Below are 22,732 nucleotides of genomic sequence, written 5' to 3' on the forward strand. Positions count from 1 at the left end.
ATGTGATCTTCATACTCGGAAGTATCAAGCTAGAACCCAGCACTGCATTGTGGGAGACCCTCCTGCTCCTCCCACAATACAGTGCTGGGTTCTAGCTTGATACTTCCAGGTATGAAGATCACATGACCCTCCTGCTCCTCCCACAATGCAGTGCTGGATTCTAGCTTGATACTTCCAGGTATGAAGATCACATGACCCTCCTGCTCCTCCCACAATACAGTGCTGGGTTCTAGCCGGACACTTCCAGGTATGAAGATCACATGACCCTCCTGCTCCTCCCACAATACAGTGCTGGGTTCTAGCCGGACACTTCCAGGTATGAAGATCACATGACCCTTCTTTTCCTCCCACAATACAGTGCTGGGTTCTAGCCGGACACTTCAAGGTATGAAGATCACATGACCCTCCCGCTCCTCCCGCAATGCAGTGCTGGGTTCTAGCCGGACACTTCCAGGTATGAAGATCACATGACCCTTCTTTTCCTCCTGCAATGCAGTGCTGAGTACAGGTCTGAAGATCACGTGACTCTTCCCCCACCTCCCGCAATGCAGTGCAGGGTACCCTTCTGATATTTCCAGGTGTGGGAATCCCATGACCCTTCCATGCCTCCAACACTGCACTGCTGGGTTCTAGCCGGACACTTCCAGGTATGAAGATCACATGACCCTCCCGCAGAGCTGGGGTACCAGTCTGATATTTTGGGGGTCTAAAGCTCACATGACCCCCCCCCCAATCTCACACAATGATGGGTTCTTGCTTGATGCTTTGGGAATGGAGATGTGGAGGGTCATGTGAGCTTCATACCCCCAAAATATCAGACTGTTTTTTTTTTAAAGCCTGCGGCGTGCAAAACACACTCAAAAACTTCACCCGGTGCATAAAAAAATGTGCAAACACATAAAGAGTGACACAAAAAAGTGCAGATGGGTACATAAGCCCTCTGAAATCAGAGGGCCTCGGGCTCCAGACAGGGACAAGGACAGTTAAAACTTGGTTCATCTGGCCGAAACCAGGCAGACCCCGTTCTTTGGAAGGTCTGCCGAAACAGACCCACCCAAATACTAGGTGAGGCTCCCCTCGAAGGGAGACCCCCAACCCTAAGAGAGAGGGCGAACTAAGCCAGAAGGCCACGTCCACCCCCTCCCCAGGCGTTTTTAGGACAGGCCCTGGGACCTGCGACCCTACTCATCACACAGTGAAGGCCCGAGGACCTGCGACCCTACTCATCACACAGTGAAGGCCCGAGGACCTGCGACCCTACTCATCACACAGTGAAGGCCCGAGGACCTGCGACCCTACTCGCCACACAGTGAAGGCCCGAGGACCTGCGACCCTACTCGTCACACAGCGAAGGCCCGAGGACCTGCGACCCTACTCGTCACACAGTGAAGGCCCGAGGACCTGCAACCCTACTTGTCACACAGCGAAAGCCCGAGGACCTGCGACCCTACTCGTCACACAGCGAAGGCCCGAGGACCTGCGACCCTACTTGTCACACAGTGGGAGCCCGAGGACCTGCGACCCTACTCATCACAGTGAAAGCCCGAGGACCTGCGACCCTACTTGTCACACAGTGGGAGCCCGAGGACCTGCGACCCTACTCGTCACACAGTGAAAGCCCGAGGACCTGCGCCCCTACTCGTCACACAGTAAAGGCCCGAGGACCTGCGCCCCTACTCGTCACACAGTAAAGGCCCGAGGACCTGCGCCCCTACTCGTCACACAGTAAAGGCCCGAGGACCTGCGCCCCTACTCGTCACACAGTAAAGGCCCGAGGACCTGCGACCCTACTCGTCACACAGTGTAAGCCCGGGGACCTGCGACCCTACTCGTCACACAGTGAAGGCCCGAGGACCTGCAACCCTACTTGTCACACAGCGAAAGCCCGAGGACCTGCGACCCTACTCGTCACACAGCGAAGGCCCGAGGACCTGCGACCCTACTTGTCACACAGTGGGAGCCCGAGGACCTGCGACCCTACTCATCACAGTGAAAGCCCGAGGACCTGCGACCCTACTTGTCACACAGTGGGAGCCCGAGGACCTGCGACCCTACTCGTCACACAGTGAAAGCCCGAGGACCTGCGCCCCTACTCGTCACACAGTAAAGGCCCGAGGACCTGCGCCCCTACTCGTCACACAGTAAAGGCCCGAGGACCTGCGCCCCTACTCGTCACACAGTAAAGGCCCGAGGACCTGCGCCCCTACTCGTCACACAGTAAAGGCCCGAGGACCTGCGACCCTACTCGTCACACAGTGTAAGCCCGGGGACCTGCGACCCTACTCGTCACACAGTGAAGGCCCGAGGACCTGCGACCCTACTCATCACACAGTGAAAGCCCGAGGACCTGCGACCCTACTCGTCACACAGTGTAAGCCCGGGGACCTGCGACCCTACTCGTCACACAGTGTAAGCCCGAGCTCGTCACACAGTGTAAGCCCGAGCTCGTCACACAGTGTAAGCCCGAGCTCGTCACACAGTGTAAGCCCGAGCTCGTCACACAGTGTAAGCCCGAGGACCTGCGACCCTACTCGTCACACAGCGAAAGCCCGAGGACCTGCGACCCTACTCGTCACACAGTGTAAGCCCGAGGACCTGCGACCCTACTCGTCACACAGCGAAAGCCCGAGGACCTGCGACCCTACTCGTCACACAGCGAAAGCCCGAGGACCTGCGACCCTACTCGTCACACAGTGTAAGCCCGGGGACCTGCGACCCTACTCGTCACATAGTGTAAGCCCGGGGACCTGCGACCCTACTCGTCACACAGTGAAAGCCCGAGGACCTGCGACCCTACTCGTCACACAGTGAAAGCCCGGGGACCTGCGACCCTACTCGTCACACAGTGAAAGCCCGGGGACCTGCGACCCTACTCGTCACACAGTGAAAGTCACAAACATAAAAACGTGACAAACACACACAAGAACTCTATACAAGGTTCCGGGAAGACTGGAAACAAGTTCTATTGGGTGTCCTGAAGACTGGAAATGGGGAAAACTGGAAAAGATGTCCTGTTAAGGAACCAGGAAAACTGGAAACATTTATTTGTTGGGGGACCAGGAAGTCCAAAGCTGAGACTAGGGGGTGTGTACAGCCGGTTTAAAGTGAACTGGTCACCAAAGCACATTGTCTTCTGGCCATGTGATTGGACGATGTCCTCCCATCTGTACGGCCCTTTTCGGCTACACTCACTCCACATATGAACATCTCCTACAGGAGATCCAAGAGAGGACCTCCAGGGAAAACTGACCAGAGACCTACGAGAACAATATGACTGACCCCGGGCTCCCAGGGGGAGGAGGAAGAAACACATCAGGAGTCAGCTGACCTCAGTGGGAGGAGTACAGAGGAGGAAGCTGTCCCACAGACCCCTCCCCTGAGGAGCTCATAGACTGAACAAAAAGTGACAGAAGTTTCCTCTCACCTGAGTTTCATGGTGTCGGGTCTCGCCCCGTTCTGGGCTCCTCTGGAACGGAGACGGCGCTGCGTCCTGTACAGGGCGGCTCTCGCTGGGCCCGCCCCCGGTGCCCTCTGACCCCTCCTCAGGGTGGCGGGAGGCGGTCCCATGTTCTGTGTGATCAATGAGCAGAGTGCGTTCCGGCCGGGTCCCATCACACAGACCGACCCATCTGTCCCGGGAGCCGCCCGTCACTTCGGGGTCATTACTGCTGCTGCCGGCCGCCGGGCACTGAGGCATCATGGACCTGCGGGGGAGGGGAGAGAGGAGTCAGGGCTTCATGGGACGTCGTCGTCATATGTCTGTACAGCACTGCAGTATATGTCAGAGCTATATAAATGTAGAATAATAATAGTGTGCGACTGTGGGGGAGGGGACATTAGAGTGTAAGCTCCTCTGGTACAGAGACTGATGTGACTGTGGGGGAGGGGACATTAGAGTGTAAGCTCCTCTGGTACAGAGACTGATGTGACTGTGGGGGGAGGGGACGTTAGAGTGTAAGCTCCTCTGTACAGAGACTGATGTGACTGTGGGGGGGAGGGGACATTAGAGTGTAAGCTCCTCTGTACAGAGACTGATGTGACTGTGGGGGAGGGGACATTAGAGTGTAAGCTCCTCTGGTACAGAGACTGATGTGACTGTGGGGGGAGGGGACATTAGAGTGTAAGCTCCTCTGTACAGATACTGATGTGACTGTGGGGGGAGGGGACATTAGAGTGTAAGCTCCTCTGTACAGATACTGATGTGACTGTGGGGGAGGGGACATTAGAGTGTAAGCTCCTCTGGTACAGAGACTGATGTGACTGTGGGGGAGGGGACATTAGAGTGTAAGCTCCTCTGTACAGAGACTGATGTGACTGTGGGGGGAGGGGACATTAGAGTGTAAGCTCCTCTGTACAGAGACTGATGTGACTGTGGGGGGGAGGGGACATTAGAGTGTAAGCTCCTCTGTACAGAGACTGATGTGATTGGCTCAGTGATGTCAGTACAGCTCTGCGGTATATGTCAGAGCTATATAAATAAAATCTTTATAGAATTGTGTTGGTAGAAGAAAATGGCGAAGGAAGTGGAATGGCGCTAACAATAGCAGTGGCCCCCCCAGGAATTGTCGGTCTGATTGTATATACTCCGCACTGTATACGCCGTATACATTATCAGATTATATAACGCTCACAATAGAAGTCACGTTTCATTAGAACGTCCGAGTCTCGCAGTCATCAATCAGCGGAGCGGCACAATGACATCCCGCGCTCCGCACTGCCATGATGGATGGGATCTCTGCTGACAGATGTCAGGACTGACAAGAATGTGGATCCTTCTAGAACAATGCCGAGAATCCGACCCACAATCCTTCACTCCGCAACCACCCACTTCATCTACTCCACACCGCCCTTCTAGAGGGGCAACAAGACTGACACCCCCCCCCCCCCCCAACTCTATTATTATTATACATTTATATAGCTCTGACATATACCGCAGAGCTGTAGAGAGATCACTGAGCCAATCACATCAGTCTCTGTACAGAGGAGCTTACACTCTAATGTCCCCTCCCCCCACAGTCACATCAGTCTCTGTACAGAGGAGCTTACACTCTAATGTCCCCTCCCCCCACAGTCACATCAGTCTCTGTACAGAGGAGCTTACACTCTAATGTCCCCTCCCCCACAGTCACATCAGTCTCTGTACAGAGGAGCTTACACTCTAATGTCCCCTCCCCCCACAGTCACATCAGTCTCTGTACAGAGGAGCTTACACTCTAATGTCCCCTCCCCCCACAGTCACATCAGTCTCTGTACAGAGGAGCTTACACTCTAATGTCCCCTCCCCCACAGTCACATCAGTCTCTGTACAGAGGAGCTTACACTCTAATGTCCCCTCCCCCACAGTCACATCAGTCTCTGTACAGAGGAGCTTACACTCTAATGTCCCCTCCCCCACAGTCACATCAGTCTCTGTACAGAGGAGCTTACACTCTAATGTCCCCTCCCCCCACAGTCACATCAGTCTCTGTACAGAGGAGCTTACACTCTAATGCCCCCCCCCCCCCCCCACATCAGTCTCTGTACAGAGGAGCTTACACTCTAATGTCCCCTCCCCCCCAATTACATCAATCTCTGTACAGAGGAGCTTACACTCTAATGTCCCCTCCCCCCCCAATCACATCAGTCTCTGTACAGAGGAGCTTACACTCTAATGTCCCCTCCCCCACATCACATCAGTCTCTGTACAGAGGAGCTTACACTCTAATGTCCCCTCCCCCCACAGTCACATCAGTCTCTGTACAGAAGAGCTTACACTCTAATGTCCCCTCCCCCACATCACATCAGTCTCTGTACAGAGGAGCTTACGCTCTAATGTCCCCTCCCCCCACAGTCACATCAGTCTCTGTACAGAAGAGCTTACACTCTAATGTCCCCTCCCCCCCACAGTCACATCAGTCTCTGTACAGAGGAGCTTACACTCTAATGTCCCCTCCCCCACATCACATCAGTCTCTGTACAGAGGAGCTTACACTCTAATTTCCCCTCCCCCACAGTCACATCAGTCTCTGTACAGAAGAGCTTACACTCTAATGTCCCCTCCCCCCACAGTCACATCAGTCTCTGTACAGAGGAGCTTACACTCTAATGTCCCCTCCCCCACAATCACACATTATTATTATTATACAGTGCATTGAAAAAGTATTCATACCCCTTGACATTCTCCACATTTTTGTCGTGTTACAACCAGAAAACAAATGTATTTTATTGGGGATTTTATGTGATGGACCAACACAAAGTGTCACATAATTGTGAAGTGGAAGGAAAATGATACAAATAAATATGTGAAAAGTGTGGGGGAGGGGTATTTGTATGGCGCCCCCTTTACTCTGATACCCCTTCCAGCAGGACAACGACCCGAAACATCCAGCCAGAGCTACAATGGAATGGTTTACATCAAAGCATATTCATGTGTTAGAATGGCCCAGTCACAGTCCAGACCTAAATCCCATTGAGAATCTGTGGCAAGACTTGAAAATTGCTGATCACAGACGCTCTCCATCCAATCTGACAGAGCTTGAGATATTTTACAAAGAAGAAGAATGGGCAGAAATGTCCTCTCTAGATGGGCAAAGCTGGTAGAGACACCCCCAAAAAGACTTGTAGAGAAAGGGGGTTCTACAAAGTATTGACTCCGGGGGGCGCCATACAAATGCCCCTCCCCCACACTTTTCACATATCTATTTGTATCATTTATCATTTTCCTTCCACTTCACAATTATGTGACACTTTGTGTTGGTCCATCACATAAAATCCCAATAAAATACATTTATGTTTTTCTGGCTGTATCATGAGAAAATGTGGGGAATTTCAAGGGGTATGAATACTTTTTCAAGGCGCAGTAAATTGCAGCATTTGTGGGTGGTGGGGTGTTTGTGGCATGTTATTGTTGAGGTGCCGGTTGTAGACTTGTGAGGTTTGGTGGTAAAGTCTTTGTTGTAAGCTATTGGTGGTGGAATCATGGGGTATTAGTGGTATGGTATCATTGGTGGTAATGTGGAGGAGGCATGGAGTGTTGAAATGTTGGTGCTGGAGTGTTGATGATGGAACGTTGGAGGTGAGATGGTGAGATGTTGGCGGTATGGTGATGGAACTTGGTGGTGGAGAGTTGGAGGTGAGATGATGGGATGTTGGCGGTATGGTGATGGAACTTGGTGGTGGAGAGTTGGAATAGTGAGATGATGGGATGTTGGCGGTATGGTGATGGAACTTGGTGGTGGAGAGTTGGAATGGTGAGATGATGGGATGTTGGCGGTATGGTGATGGAACTTGGTGGTGGAGAGTTGGAATGATGAGATGTTGGGACGTTGGAGGTATGGCGATGGAACTTGGTGGTGGAGAGTTGGAATGATGAGATGATGGGATGTTGGCGGTATGGTGATGGAACTTGGTGGTGGAGAGTTGGAGGTGAGATGGTGAGATGTTGGGACGTTGGAGGTATGGCGATGGAACTTGGTGGTGGAGAGTTGGAATGGTGAGATGTTGGGATGTTGGCGGTATGATGATGGAACTTGGTGGTGGAGAGTTGGAATAGTGAGATGATGGGATGTTGGCGGTATGGTGATGGAACTTGGTGGTGGAGAGTTGGAGGTGAGATGTTGGCGGTATGATGATGGAACTTGGTGGTGGAGAGTTGGAATAGTGAGATGATGGGATGTTGGCGGTATGGTGATGGAACTTGGTGGTGGAGAGTTGGAATGGTGAGATGATGGGATGTTGGTGGTATGGTGATGGAACTTGGTGGTGGAGAGTTGGAATGGTGAGATGATGGGATGTTGGCGGTATGGTGATGGAACTTGGTGGTGGAGAGTTGGAGGTGAGATGTTGGGATGTTGGCGGTATGGTGATGGAACTTGGTGGTGGAGAGTTGGAGGTGAGATGTTGGGATGTTGGCGGTATGGTGATGGAACTTGGTGGTGGAGAGTTGGAGGTGAGATGTTGGGATGTTGGCGGTATGGTGATGGAACTTGGTGGTGGAGAGTTGGAGGTGAGATGTTGGGATGTTGGCGGTATGGTGATGGAACTTGGTGGTGGAGAGTTGGAGGTGAGATGTTGGGATGTTGGCGGTATGGTGATGGAACTTGGTGGTGGAGAGTTGGAGGTGAGATGTTGGGATGTTGGCGGTATGGCGATGGAACTTGGTGGTGGAGAGTTGGAGGTGAGATGATGGGATGTTGGCGGTATGGTGATGGAACTTGGTGGTGGAGAGTTGGAGGTGAGATGTTGGGATGTTGGCGGTATGGTGATGGAACTTGGTGGTGGAGAGTTGGAGGTGAGATGTTGGGATGTTGGCGGTATGGTGATGGAACTTGGTGGTGGAGAGTTGGAGGTGAGATGTTGGGATGTTGGCGGTATGGTGATGGAACTTGGTGGTGGAGAGTTGGAGGTGAGATGTTGGGATGTTGGCGGTATGGTGATGGAACTTGGTGGTGGAGAGTTGGAGGTGAGATGATGGGATGTTGGCGGTATGGTGATGGAACTTGGTGGTGGAGAGTTGGAGGTGAGATGTTGGGATGTTGGCGGTATGGTGATGGAACTTGGTGGTGGAGAGTTGGAGGTGAGATGATGGGATGTTGGCGGTATGATGATGGAACTTGGTGGTGGAGAGTTGGAGGTGAGATGATGGTATGTTGGCGGTATGGTGAGGGAACTTGGTGGTGGTGAGTTGGAGGTGAGAAGTTGGGATGTTGGCGTATGGTGATGGAACTTGGTGGTGGAGAGTTGGAGGTTGAGATGATGGGATGTTGGCGGTATGGTGATGGAACTTGGTGGTGGAGAGTTGGAATGGTGAGATGATGGGATGTTGGCGGTATGGTGAAGGAACTTGGTGGTGGAGAGTTGGAGGTGAGACGGTGAGATGATGGGATGTTGGCGGTATGGTGATGGAACTTGGTGTGGAGAGTTGGAGGTGAGATGGTGAGATGATGGGATGTTGGCGGTATGGTGATGGAACTTGGTGGTGGAGAGTTGGAGGTGAGATGGTGAGATGATGGGATGTTGGCGGTATGGTGATGGAACTTGGTGGTGGAGAGTTGGGATGTTGGTGGTATGGTGATGGAACTTGGTGGTGGAGAGTTGGAGGTGAGATGATGGGATGTTGGTGGTATGGTGATGGAACTTGGTGGTGGAGAGTTGGAGGTGAGATGATGGGATGTTGGTGGTATGGTGATGGAACTTGGTGGTGGAGAGTTAGAGGTGAGATGATGGGATGTTGGTGGTATGGTGATGGAACTTGGTGGTGGAGAGTTGGAGGTGAGATGATGGGATGTTGGTGGTATGGTGATGGAACTTGGTGGTGGAGAGTTGGAGGTGAGATGTTGGGATGTTGGCGGTATGGTGATGGAACTTGGTGGTGGAGAGTTGGAGGTGAGATGTTGGTGGTATGGTGATGGAACTTGGTGGTGGAGAGTTGGAGGTGAGATGATGGCATGTTGGCGGTATGGTGATGGAACTTGGTGGTGGAGAGTTGGAGGTGAGATGATGGGATGTTGGTGGTATGGTGATGGAACTTGGTGGTGGAGAGTTGGAGGTGAGATGTTGGGATGTTGGCGGTATGGTGATGGAACTTGGTGGTGGAGAGTTGGAGGTGAGATGTTGGGATGTTGGCGGTATGGTGATGGAACTTGGTGGTGGAGAGTTGGAGGTGAGATGTTGGGATGTGGTGGTATGGTGATGGAACTTGGTGGTGGAGAGTTGGAGGTGAGATGATGGGATGTTGGCGGTATGGTGATGGAACTTGGTGGTGGAGAGTTGGAGGTGAGATGTTGGGATGTTGGCGGTATGGTGATGGAACTTGGTGGTGGAGAGTTGGAGGTGAGATGTTGGGATGTTGGTGGTATGGTGATGGAACTTGGTGGTGGAGAGTTGGAGGTGAGATGATGGGATGTTGGCGGTATGGTGATGGAACTTGGTGGTGGAGAGTTGGAGGTGAGATGTTGGGATGTTGGCGGTATGGTGATGGAACTTGGTGGTGGAGAGTTGGAGGTGAGATGATGGGATGTTGGCGGTATGGTGATGGAACTTGGTGGTGGAGAGTTGGAATGGTGAGATGGTGAGATGATGGGATGTTGGCGGTATGGTGATGGAACTTGGTGGTGGAGAGTTGGAGGTGAGATGTTGGGATGTTGGCGGTATGGTGATGGAACTTGGTGGTGGAGAGTTGGAGGTGAGATGTTGGGATGTTGGCGGTATGGTGATGGAACTTGGTGGTGGAGAGTTGGAATGGTGAGATGATGGGATGTTGGCGGTATGGTGATGGAACTTGGTGGTGGAGAGTTGGAGGTGAGATGATGGGATGTTGGCGGTATGGTGATGGAACTTGGTGGTGGAGAGTTGGAATAGTGAGATGATGGGATGTTGGCGGTATGGTGATGGAACTTGGTGGTGGAGAGTTGGAGGTGAGATGATGGGATGTTGGCGGTATGGTGATGGAACTTGGTGGTGGAGAGTTGGTGGTGAGATGATGGGATGTTGGCGGTATGGTGATGGAACTTGGTGGTGGAGAGTTGGTGGTGAGATGATGGGATGTTGGCGGTATGGTGATGGAACTTGGTGGTGGAGAGTTGGAGGTGAGATGTTGGGACGTTGGAGGTATGGTGATGGAACTTGGTGGTGGAGAGTTGGAATGGTGAGATGATGGGATGTTGGCGGTATGGTGATGGAACTTGGTGGTGGAGAGTTGGAGGTGAGATGTTGGGATGTTGGTGGTATGGTGATGGAACTTGGTGGTGGAGAGTTGGAGGTGAGATGATGGGATGTTGGCGGTATGGTGATGGAACTTGGTGGTGGAGAGTTGGAGGTGAGATGTTGGGATGTTGGTGGTATGGTGATGGAACTTGGTGGTGGAGAGTTGGAGGTGAGATGTTGGGATGTTGGCGGTATGGTGATGGAACTTGGTGGTGGAGAGTTGGAGGTGAGATGTTGGGATGTTGGCGGTATGGTGATGGAACTTGGTGGTGGAGAGTTGGAGGTGAGATGTTGGGATGTTGGCGGTATGGTGATGGAACTTGGTGGTGGAGAGTTGGAGGTGAGATGTTGGGATGTTGGCGGTATGGTGATGGAACTTGGTGGTGGAGAGTTGGAGGTGAGATGTTGGGATGTTGGCGGTATGGTGATGGAACTTGGTGGTGGAGAGTTGGAGGTGAGATGTTGGCGGTATGGTGATGGAACTTGGTGGTGGAGAGTTGGAGGTGAGATGATGGGATGTTGGTGGTATGGTGATGGAACTTGGTGGTGGAGAGTTGGAGGTGAGATGATGGGATGTTGGCGGTATGGTGATGGAACTTGGTGGTGGAGAGTTGGAGGTGAGATGATGGGATGTTGGCGGTAGAGTGTTGGAGTTTAGGTGGTATGATGAAGGGGGGGGGGGGGGGTGATGGGGATTTTTTGGAGGTAATGAGGATATTTGGGGTGGGGGTTGGGGATCTGTGATGATGAGGATATTTGAAGGGGTGATGGTGGTGGTGGTGATGGGGGGGGGGGATTGGTCAGGTTTGGGGGTGGGCATAATGATGGGTAAGCAGGGGGTGATTATGGGGGAGGGGTCAGGTTGGGGGATCAGGGGGTAATTATGGGTATATTTGGGGGGTGATGATGGGGGAGGGGTCAGGTTGGGGGATCAGGGGGTGATTATGGGGATATTTGGGGGGTGATGACGGGGGAGGGGTCAGATGATGGGAATAATTGGAGGGGTTGAGGATATTTTGGGGGTGATGATGGGGGGGATTAGTCAGGTTGGGGGGCGATGATGGGGGGGATTAGTCAGGTTGGGGGGTGATGATGGGGGGGATTAGTCAGGTTGGGGGGCGATCATGGGTGTATCGGGGGAGGGGGGTGATGTGATGGAAAGCTGTGTGGGGGGGGGTTCTCCTATTTCAGCCATACAATCACAAATCAGGATCGTACAGTGATGGGGGAGGGGGTGACCCGGTCGGTGATGGGGGGGAGGGGAGAAGTGACCCGGTCGGTCGGTGGTCTCACCCGTCATGCCTCCTCGGTGGGTTTCTGTGTTGTTGGTCGGGCAGGAAGTGGGCGGGGACGCTCCCTCTGTCACGCCCACCTCCGGGTCCTCCGTCTTCTCCGCTCCGGGTCACCCGCCGTCCGCCGGGAGGAGCAGAGCCTGGAGGGGGCGGGGCCTGGCACAGACTACATCTCCCGTCGGCGCCCGCGGCCCCGCCCCCCGGAAGTGGTGTGTGTGCAGCGCTGATGTGTGTCCCCCGGGGGGATCTCCGCTCTCCGGGTTCCGCGCACTCCTCAGGGCACACAGACGGGTGAGATTGGCGATCAGGGGGAGGGGACACACAGAGGCCCCGCCCCTATAGACCAGCACAGATCTCACCAATCCTCTCTGCTGAATACTTTGTTACATTTCTACATCCTCTACAGAAGGAAAAAGTAACATTTGTGGGACTGACCAATCATCTCTCAGTATTCATCCTGCATGTGTTGGGGGGTGGGGGCGGGGCAGGGGGTGTGTCCTCAATGATAACAGGCCGCCCTCCTGGTGGGGGGAGGAGTCATATAAAAATGGTTTCCCCTCTTCACACCCCGCCCCCCTCACCATAAACAGATCAGCTATTGGCTGCAGCTCAGTCCCCGCCTACTGCGACCAATTCTCGCTCCGTGTACGACCGATGTGATTTTTATCCTCTGATATCCGTTCACATCAATGCGATTCCCCATCGCCCCGCGTAGACTTCCCTGCGCCGCGACATTTCTCTTACGATCGCACTCAGAAGCCGACGTGATTGGCAGAGCGGTGCTGTGGCCCCGCCCAAAGGAGGCGTTCACCTTCATCAAATAAATAAACAAAGGAGATATTTGTGCAGATAAAACACGTTTATTTTTTTTATTTTTCTATTAGTAGGGGGGCAGAGCGTCGCACCCGGGACCAGCCGACAGCGGCGGGTGTAATCTCCTGCAGACGCCGGCGCTCATCCCCTCCCCCATACTTCATTCACAACTATCAGCCGACAGCGGCAAAGACGCACCGTACTTGTAGTTCTCCCGACTCTGCGAATGAATGACGGGGGCGTAGAGGACAGCCACATTCTTCACAGGGTGACAGCGGGTGCGGGGAGAGGATCCCCAGATCACTGAGAGGGGTGGGGGGGGAGGTGCTCAGTTAGTAACTAAAGGTGAACTTCTCCTTTAAGAAAGTTTGGAGATGACATCATATCTACACTACAAAGAGGACCAATCATCTTCTCTCTTCTTCTTTTTGTTGGCGTCTCTCTGATTCTTTTGGTCTCTCTTGGATAGTGTCGCGTATGCTTTTTAATGCTTTTTAATGCAATACCATATAATATGTATATGTAATACTTTTGATTGTAATTAGAATATATCTCATTTCAGATAGTGAGATTCCCTCTTTTTTTTTTCTCTTTTGTTATGCTTTTGAACCTTGGTCACGTCCTGAAGAAGCCTTCGGCGAAACGCGTAGACACACAAGGGCTCATTGTACAAACTGTATCATTCTCATGTTTTTTTATCTTCTTTGTACACTGTTATATATGAAGAACTTTTTTCAATAAATACTATTTGTGCTACCTTTCCATTGTTTCCGTGCCCTTGAAGGTCGACATTTGGTTACTTAATTAGTACCCTCTCCTGTCTCCCTAAATTTACGGATGTGGCATTATGAGTGCTTCCCCTTCTCATTCCACCAATCATCACACTCTAACCTAGGCCACTCCCCTTGACATATTTTCCTCCTTCCCCCAAATATGCCCCCCCCAACCATACATGTACATCCCTCACATATACCCCCCCCACCCCCATCCATACCGGGGACAGGCAGCCTGCCATAAACATTTTTCAAAAAAATGAGCTTCGAGGGTCTTAGCTCAGCGACCTGAGGGGGGTAGGTAGCCAAAGTCCCACCCCACCACTGCTAAAAATTTGGGGCTCCTTTCATTGATTGACACAGTTGTGTAGTGGTTAGCACTCTCACCTAGCAGTAAAAAGGGTCCCTGGTTCAAATCCCAACCACGACACTACCTGCCTGGAGTTTGCATGTTCTCCCTGTGCCTGCGTGGGTTTCCTCCGGGTACTCTGGTTTCCTCCCATAATCCAAAGACATGCAGGTAGGTTAATTAGCTTCTGTCCAGAATTGGCCCTAGTATATATATGAATGGGGACCTTGGATTGTGGGCTCCTTGAGGGTAGGGACCGATGTAAGTGTGCGATGTACAGGGATAGGTACAATTCAGGGACTCACTCAGGTTGAACTGGATGGACTGGTGTCTTTATTCAACTATATGTAACTATCTATGGTTACAGGACTCCTTGTACAGCCTGTCAGAAGCTGCATACAGAGCGGCCAGTATAAATACAATCAGACTGAGATCACAGAGCCTCTCCTCACTTACTGTCAAATGCACTGAACTCAATGGACAGCTTGGAGCCTTAGACCAATAGTAAAGCACCATTGGTCCAATAAAAATGCTGCAGTGGAGGCACACCTCTCACTGCAATGTCATAGAAGGGGGCGTGTCTTAAAGACAAATGCTCCCTTCCAGCCCTCTTGTCTACAAGGACATACACGTGTTTATGTGTATAAGATTTACCCACAATCCCGTGTTTTTCTCGCACAGTTAAAGCGGAGGTCTGGCCGTTTAAAAAAAAAAAAGTCAGCAACTACAAACACTGTAGCTGTTGACTTTCAATAAGGACACTTACCTGTCCAGCGATCCCACAATGTGACCCCCCCCCCCCCCCAGGCTGATCCGTACATTGAATCGGGTGCCGGCGCCGCCATCCTGACTAAGGGAAACGGACAGTGGAGCCTTACTACTGTGCATGCGCGAGTCGCGCGGTGCTTTGTGAGTGGCCCTGTGGTTTTCTGGGACACACACACACGTCCCAGAAGACAGCGGGGTGCCGCTCGCCCAAGAGGAGGAAGTGAAGGAGCAGCGCTGCGCAATAGGAAGAGGCAGATTAGGAAGACTGCCTAGCAACAGCCATTTCTGGTAAGACATTTTTTTATTTATTTTTTTTCACATTTTTTTAAATATTTTTTTTTGTAGAATGTTAATGTCATTTTTAATTGTAGGGTGGATCTCCGCTTTAAGGGGGAGAGTGAGAATCTTCTGCTGCTGAAAAGGTACAAGATAAATCACATATTATTATGTTACATCTTATTAGATCATCATTTATTATTTATCTATTTACTGTGAAATTATTATGATGGAAGTTATAACCTCAGTCTTCAGAAATTTCTCCGGTAATCCATCTGCTCGAGTTCAGGTTTTGAGAATATAGTAAATTACCTTAAAAAAATTTATAATAATTATCTGTATATTACTTATGGCAATTAACCCCTCGCCACCCGGGCCAATTCTGACACTTCTCTCCTACATGTAAACATTTTATTTATTTTTTGCTAGAAAATTACTCAGAACCCCCAAACATTATATATATATATATTGCTTCAGCAGAGACCCTAGGGAATAAAATGGCGGTCGTTGCAACTTTCTATGTTACACGGTATTTGCACGGCAATTTTTCAAACGTGTTTTTTTTCTTTGGAAAGAAACTGTTTCAGGAATATAAAAAAAACAAAAAAAAACACTACTGTTAGCTCAAATTATTTGGATAATGTGAAAGATGATGTTGTTCGGAGTAAATAGATACCCAACATGTCAGGCTTTGAAAATTGCGCACGCTTGTGGAATGGTGCCAAACTTCAGTACTTAAAAATCTCCACAGGAGACACTTTACCATTTTTTACAGGTTCCACGTTTACAGTTACAGAGGAGGCCTAGTGCTAGAATTATTGCTCTCACTCTAACGATTGTGGTGTATGTAACCTGTGTGTATCTGGCTCTGATACCAGTCACTCACCTCACCGCATTAATACATGTATTCCCCCAACCATATATACACCCCCCCATCCATACATGTATCCCCTCCATCCCCCACATACACCCCCCATCCATAAATGTATCCCCTCCATCCCCCAGATACACCCCCCATCCATACATGTATCCCCCCATCCCCCACATACACCCCCCATCCATACATGTATCCCCCCCATCCCCCACATACACCCCCCATCCATACATGTATCCCCTCCATCCCCCAAATACACCCCCATCCATACATGTATCCCCTCCATCCCCCAAAATACACCCCCATCCATACATGTATCCCCCCCATCCCCCACATACACCCCCCAACCATACACCCCACAATCCATACATGTATCCCCTCCATCCCCCAGATACACCCCCCATCCATACATGTATCCCCCACATACACCCCCCATCCATACATGTATTCCCCTCATTCCCCACTTACACCCCCATCCATACCTGTAACCCCCCTATCCCCCACATACACCACCCCATCCATACATATACCCCCCAATCCATACATCCCCACATACATCCCCACATACAACCCTGTCCATACATGTATCCCCCACATACACCCCCCCATCCACAGGGGCGGACTGACAACTCATGGGGCCCCCGGGCAATAGGAGATTATGGGGCTCCCAGGCAATAAGAGATTATGGGGCCACACAGTATACAAAAACACACACAAACAGTATACAATCACACAGTATACACAGACATGTACACATAGTATACACAGACATGTTTCTATTGGCTGAGAAGGCACTGGAGAAGATTTTTACATACTGTCCCTGGTTTTACTGAGGCTGGCAAACCTGATGGGGCCCCCTAGTGTCCGGGGCCCTCGGGCAGTGCCCGAGTTGCTGAATGGTCAGTCCGCCCCTGCCCATCTATACTATCTCCCACATATACCCCCCATCCCCTACCCATAGTAGAGAGAAGGGTGGAGGACACTGAATGGAGGTCAGTGGAGGGATCAGCAGAGAAGGGTGGAGGACATCCATACATGTATCCACCACATTCACCCCCCCCCCCCCATCCATACATATATCCCCCCATCCCGCAAATATACCCCCAAATCCATACATGTACATCCATACATACACCCCCCATCCATACATGTATCCCCCACATACACCCCCATCCATACATGTAGCCCCCCATCTCCCACACATACCCCCCCATCCCCTACCCATAGTAGAGAGGGGTGGAGCACACTGAATGGAGGTCATTGGAGGGATCAGAAGAGAGGGGTGGAGGGCACTGAATGGAGGTCAGTGGAGGGATTGGTAAAGAAGGGTGGAGGACACTGAATGGAGGCCAGTGGAGGGATTGGCAGAGAGAGGTGGAGGACGCTGAATGGAGGCCAGTGGAGGAACAGTAGAGAGGGGTGGAGGACACTGAATGGAAATCAGTTCAGGGATTAGTAGAGAGGGATGGGAAAAGAGGTGTGGAGGACACTGAATGGAGGTCAGTGGAGGGAATGGTAGAGAGGGGTGGAGGACACTGAATGGAGGTCAGTGGAGGGAATGGTAGAGAGGGGTGGAGGACATTGAATGGAGGTCAGTGGAGGGAATGGTAGAGAGGGGTGGAGGACACTGAATGGAGACCAGTGGAGGGATGGGCAGAGAGGGGTGGAGGACACTGAATGGAAGTCAGTGGAGTGATTGGTAGAGAGGGGTGGAGGACACTGAATGGAGACCAGTGGAGGGATCAGTAGAGAGGGGTGGTGGACACTGAATGGAAGTCAGTGGGGGGGATTGGCAGGGAGGCGTGGAGGACACTGAATGGAGGTCAGTGGAGGGAATGATAGAGAGGGGTGGAGGACACTGAATGGAGGTCAGTGGAGGGAATGGTAGAGAGGGGTGGAGGACATTGAATGGAGGTCAGTGGAGGGAATGGTAGAGAGGGGTGGAGGACACTGAATGGAGACCAGTGGAGGGATGGGCAGAGAGGGGTGGAGGACACTGAATGGAAGTCAGTGGAGTGATTGGTAGAGAGGGGTGGAGGACACTGAATGGAGACCAGTGGAGGGATCAGTAGAGAGGGGTGGTGGACACTGAATGGAAGTCAGTGGGGGGGATTGGCAGGGAGGCGTGGAGGACACTGAATGGAGGTCAGTGGAGGGAATGATAGAGAGGGATGGAGGACACTGAATGGATACCAGTGGAGGGATTGGCAGAGATGGGTGGAGGACACTGAATGGAAGTCAGTGGAGGGATTGGCAGACAGGGGTGGAGGACACTGAATTGAGGTCAGAGGAGGGATTGGCAGAGAGGGGTGGAAGACATGGAATGGAGGTCAATGGGTGGATTGGTAGAGAAGGGTGGAGGACACTGAATGTAGGTCAGTGGAGGAATCAGCAGAGAGGGGTGGAGGACACTGAATGGAGACCAGTGGAGGAATTGGTGAAGGACACTGAATGAAAGCCAGTGGAGGGATTGGCAGAGAGGGGTGGAGGACACTGAATGAAGGCCAGTGGAGGGATCAGTAGAGAGGGGTGGAGAACATTGAATCAAGGTTAGTAGAGGGATTGGCAGAGAGGGGTGGAGGACACTGAATGGAGGTCAATGAAGAGTTGGAAGAGAGGGGTGGAGGACACTGAATGGATGTCAATGGAAGGATTGGTAGAGAGTGGTGGAAGACACTGAATGGAGACCAGTGGAGGAATTGGCAGAGAGGGGTGGAGGACACTGAATGGAGGTCAGTGGGGGGATTGGCAGAGAAGGGTAGAGGAGACTGAATGGAGGTCAGTGGAGGGATCTGCAGACAGGGGTGGAGGACACTGAATGGAAGTCAGTGGAGGGATGGGCAGAGAGTGATGGTGGACACTGAATGGAGACCAGTGGAAGGATTGGCAGAGAGGAGTGGAGGACACTGAATGGAAGTCAGTTCAGGAATTGGTAGAGAGGGATGGAGGACACTGAATGGAGACTGGTGGAGGGATTGGTAGAGAGGGATGGTGGACACTCAATAGAGGCCAGTGGAGGGATTGGCAGACAGGGGTGGAGGACACTGAATGGAGGTCAGTGGAGGATCTGCAGAGAGGGGTGGACGACACTTAATGAAAGCCAGTGGAGGGATGGGCAGAGAGGGGTGGAGGACACTGAATGGAGACCAGTGGAGGGATTGGCAGAGAGGGGTGGAGGACACTGAATGGAGACCAGTGGAGGGATTGGTAGAGAGGGGTGGAGGACACTGAATGGAGACCAGTGGAGGGATTGGCAGAGAGGGGTGGAGGACACTGAATGGAGACCAGTGGAGGGATTGGCAGAGAGGGGTGGAAGACACTGAATGGAGGTCAGTGGAGGGATTGGTAGAGAGGGGTGGAGGACACTGAATGGAGGTCAGTGGAGGGATTGGTAGAGAGGGATGCAGGACACTGAATAGAGGTCAGTGGAGGGATTGGTAGAGAGGGGTGGACGACACTGAATGGAGACCAGTGGAGGGATTGGTAGAGAGGGGTGGAGGACACTAAATGGAGGTCAGTGGAGGGATTGGTAGAGAGGGGTGGAGGACACTAAATGGAGGTCAGTGGAGGGATTGGTAGAGAGGGGTGGAGGACACTGAATGGAGACCAGTGGAGGGATTGGTAGAGAGGGGTGGAGGACATTGAATGGTGGTCAGTTTAGGGATTCGCAGAGAGGGGTGGAGGACACTGAATGGAGACCAGTGGAGGGATTGGTAGAGAGGGGTGGATGACACTGAATGGAGGTCAGTGGAGGGATTGGTAGAGAGGGGTGGAGGACACTGAATGGGGGCCAGTGGAGGGATTGGTAGAGAGGGGTGGAGGACACTGAATGGAGGTCAGTGGAGGGATTGGTAGAGAGGGGTGGAGGACACTGAATGGAGGTCAGTGGAGGGATTGGTAGAGAGGGGTGGAGGACACTGAATGGAGGTCAGTTTAGGGATTGGTAGAGAGGGGTGGAGGACACTGAATGGAAGTCAGTGCAGGGATTGGTAGAGAGGGGTGGAGGACACTGAATGGAGGCCAGTGGAGGGATTGGTAGAGAGGGGTGGAGGACACTGAATGGAGGTCAGTGGAGGGATTGGTAGAGAGGGGTGGAGGACACTGAATGGAGGTCAGTTTAGGGATTGGTAGAGAGGGGTGGAGGACACTGAATGGAAGTCAGTGCAGGGATTGGTAGAGAGGGGTGGAGGACACTGAATGGAAGTCAGTGGAGGGATTGGCAGAGAGGGGTGGAGGACACTGAATGGAAGTCAGTGGAGGGATTGGTAGAGAGGGGTGGAGGACATTGAATGGAGGTCAGTGGAGGGATTGGTAGAGAGGGGTGGAGGACACTGAACGGAGGCCAGTGGAAGGATTGGCAGAGAGGGGTGGAGGACACTGAATGGAGACCAGTGGAGGGATTGGCAGAGAGGGGTGGAGGACACTGAATGGAGGTCAGTGGAGGGATTGGCAGAGAGGGGTGGAGGACACTGAATGGAAGTCAGTGGAGGGATTGGCAGAGAGGGGTGGAGGACACTGAATGGAGGTCAGTGGAGGGATTGGTAGAGAGGGGTGGAGGACACTGAATGGAGACCAGTGGAGGGATTGGTAGAGAGGGGTGGAGGACACTGAATGGAGGCCAGTGGAGGGATTGGCAGAGAGGGGTGGAGGACACTGAATGGAGACTAGTGGAAGGATTGGCAGAGAGGGGTGGAGGACATTGAATGGAGGTCAGTGGAGGGATTGGTAGAGAGGGGTGGAGGACACTGAATGGTGGTCAGGTTAGGGATTGGCAGAGAGGGGTGGAGGACACTGAATGGAGACCAGTGGAGGGATTGGCAGAGAGGGGTGGAGGACATTGAATGGTGGTCAGGTTAGGGATTGGCAGAGAGGGGTGGAGAACACTGAATGGAGACCAGTGGAGGGATTGGCAGAGAGGGGTGGAGGACACTGAATGGAGACCAGTGGAGGGATTGGCAGAGAGGGGTGGAGGACATTGAATGGTGGTCAGGTTAGGGATTGGCAGAGAGGGGTGGAGGACACTGAATGGAGACCAGTGGAGGGATTGGCAGAGAGGGGTGGAGGACACTGAATGGAGACCAGTGGAGGGATTGGCAGAGAGGGGTGGAGGACACTGAATGGTGGTCAGGTTAGGGATTGGCAGAGAGGGGTGGAGGACACTGAGCGGTTAGTAAGGTCTGGCAGCATCATTCATGATGGACTGAAGAGGGAATAGTTTGTGCGGAGGTTGGCCAACGAGGGGGCGGAGTTGAGAGATAACCAGGGAGTGAAGCTTTGTGGTGTCATTGGTTAGGAAGGGGTGTATGTTGGAGATGTTGCGGAGGATGAGGCGGCAAGCTTTGGACAGTGATAAAGCATAGTTCAGAGTTCAGGATTACACCTCGCACCCTGCTATGGGGGAAGGGACTGATAGTTGTGCCATTGATCTCAGAGGAGAAGTCGGGGCACATGGGAGAGGAAATATTAGGAGCCGGTTTTGTATAGATTGTGACAGTGATGTGACCTCCAGGCTGATAGGTGAGGAGACTGATGGGGTGAGCTGAGGGGTGGAGAGATACATTTGGGTGCCGTTACCATAGAGATGGAAGCCATGAAAGGTTATCAGCTGACCCAGCGAGGAGGTGTAGATGGAGAATAGAAGAGGACCAAGAACAGAACCTTGGGGGACCCCAACAGAGAAAGGAGGGAGAGTTGTAGGCGGCACTGAAGGCGCTGAAAGATACAGTACGTAGGATGACCTTCAACCAAGAGCACTGAGACCAAAGATGAGGAGTCTTTTGAGGAGGAGGAGGACCGTGCCAAATACAGCAGAGAGGTTCAGAAGTAGGAGGACAGAAGAAGGAAGACAGAAGAAGGAGGACAGAAGAAGGAAGACAGAAGAAGGACACAAGAAGTAGGGCAGAAGTAGGAAGACAGAAGTAGGAGGACAGAAGTAGGAGGACCAAAGAAGGAGGACAGAAGTAGGAGGATAGAAGTAGGAAGACAGAAGTAGGAGGATAGATGTAGGAGGACAGAAGTAGGAGGACACAAGAAGGAGGACAGAAGTAGGAGGACAGAAAAAGGAGGACAGAAGTAGGAGGATAGAAGTAGGAAGACAGAAGTAGGAGGATAGCAGTAGGAAGACAGAAGTAGGAGGATAGAAGTAGGAGGACAGAAGTAGGAGGATAGAAGTAGGAGGACAGAAGTAGGAGGATAGAAGTAGGATGACAGAAGTAGGAGGACACAAGAAGTAGGACAGAAGTAGGAGAACAGAAGAAGGAGGACAGAAGTAGGAGGATAGAAGTAGGAAGACAGAAGTAGGAGGATAGAAGTAGGAAGACAGAAGTAGGAGGATAGAAGTAGGACAGAAGTAGGACAGAAGTAGGAGGACAGAAGTAGGACAGAAGTAGGAGGACAGAAGTAGGAGGACAGAAGTAGGACAGAAGTAAGAGGACAGAAGTAGGAGGACAGAAGTAGGAGGACAGAAGAAGGAGGACAGAAGTAGGAGGACAGAAGAAGGAGGACAGAAGTAGGAGGACAAAAGTAGGAAGACAGAAGGAGGAGGACAGAAGTAGGAGGACAGAAGTAGGAGGATAGAAGTAGGAGGATAGAAGTAGGAAGACAGAAGTAGGAAGACAGAAGTAGGAGGATAGAAGTAGGAAGACAGAAGTAGGAAGACAGAAGTAGGAGGACAGAAGTAGGAGGACAGAAGTAGGAGGACAGAAGAAGAAGGACAGAAGTAGTAGGACAAAAGTAGCAAGACAGAAGTAGGAGGACAGAAGTAGGAGGATAGAAGTAGGAGGATAGAAGTAGGAAGACAGAAGTAGGAGGACAGAAGTAGGAGGACAGAAGTAGGAGGACAGAAGAAGAAGGACAGAAGTAGTAGCACAAAAGTAGCAAGACAGAAGGAGGAGGACAGAAGAAG

General features: G+C 51.9%; 1 protein-coding gene across 1 annotated transcript in view; it reads right to left on the reverse strand.

The window, feature by feature from the left end:
• Nucleotides 1-12,167, reverse strand: part of LOC143998141 (uncharacterized) — a 67,945-nt gene extending 55,778 nt beyond the window's left edge. The window contains exons 1-2 of the mRNA XM_077493882.1: nt 11,977-12,167; nt 3,425-3,704 (exon numbers count right to left, since the gene is read on the reverse strand). Coding sequence (XP_077350008.1) covers nt 3,425-3,700 — 276 coding nt within the window. The 5' untranslated portion in view covers nt 3,701-3,704; nt 11,977-12,167. The remainder of the gene's footprint in view (nt 1-3,424; nt 3,705-11,976) is intronic.
• Between the last annotated feature and the right edge of the window lie 10,565 nt (nt 12,168-22,732).

The sequence above is a fragment of the Lithobates pipiens genome, unplaced genomic scaffold, assembly GCF_037356315.1.
Source record: "Lithobates pipiens isolate NorthernLeopardFrog02 unplaced genomic scaffold, aLitPip1_a1.2 Scaffold_19, whole genome shotgun sequence".
Lineage (NCBI taxonomy): Eukaryota > Metazoa > Chordata > Amphibia > Anura > Ranidae > Lithobates > Lithobates pipiens.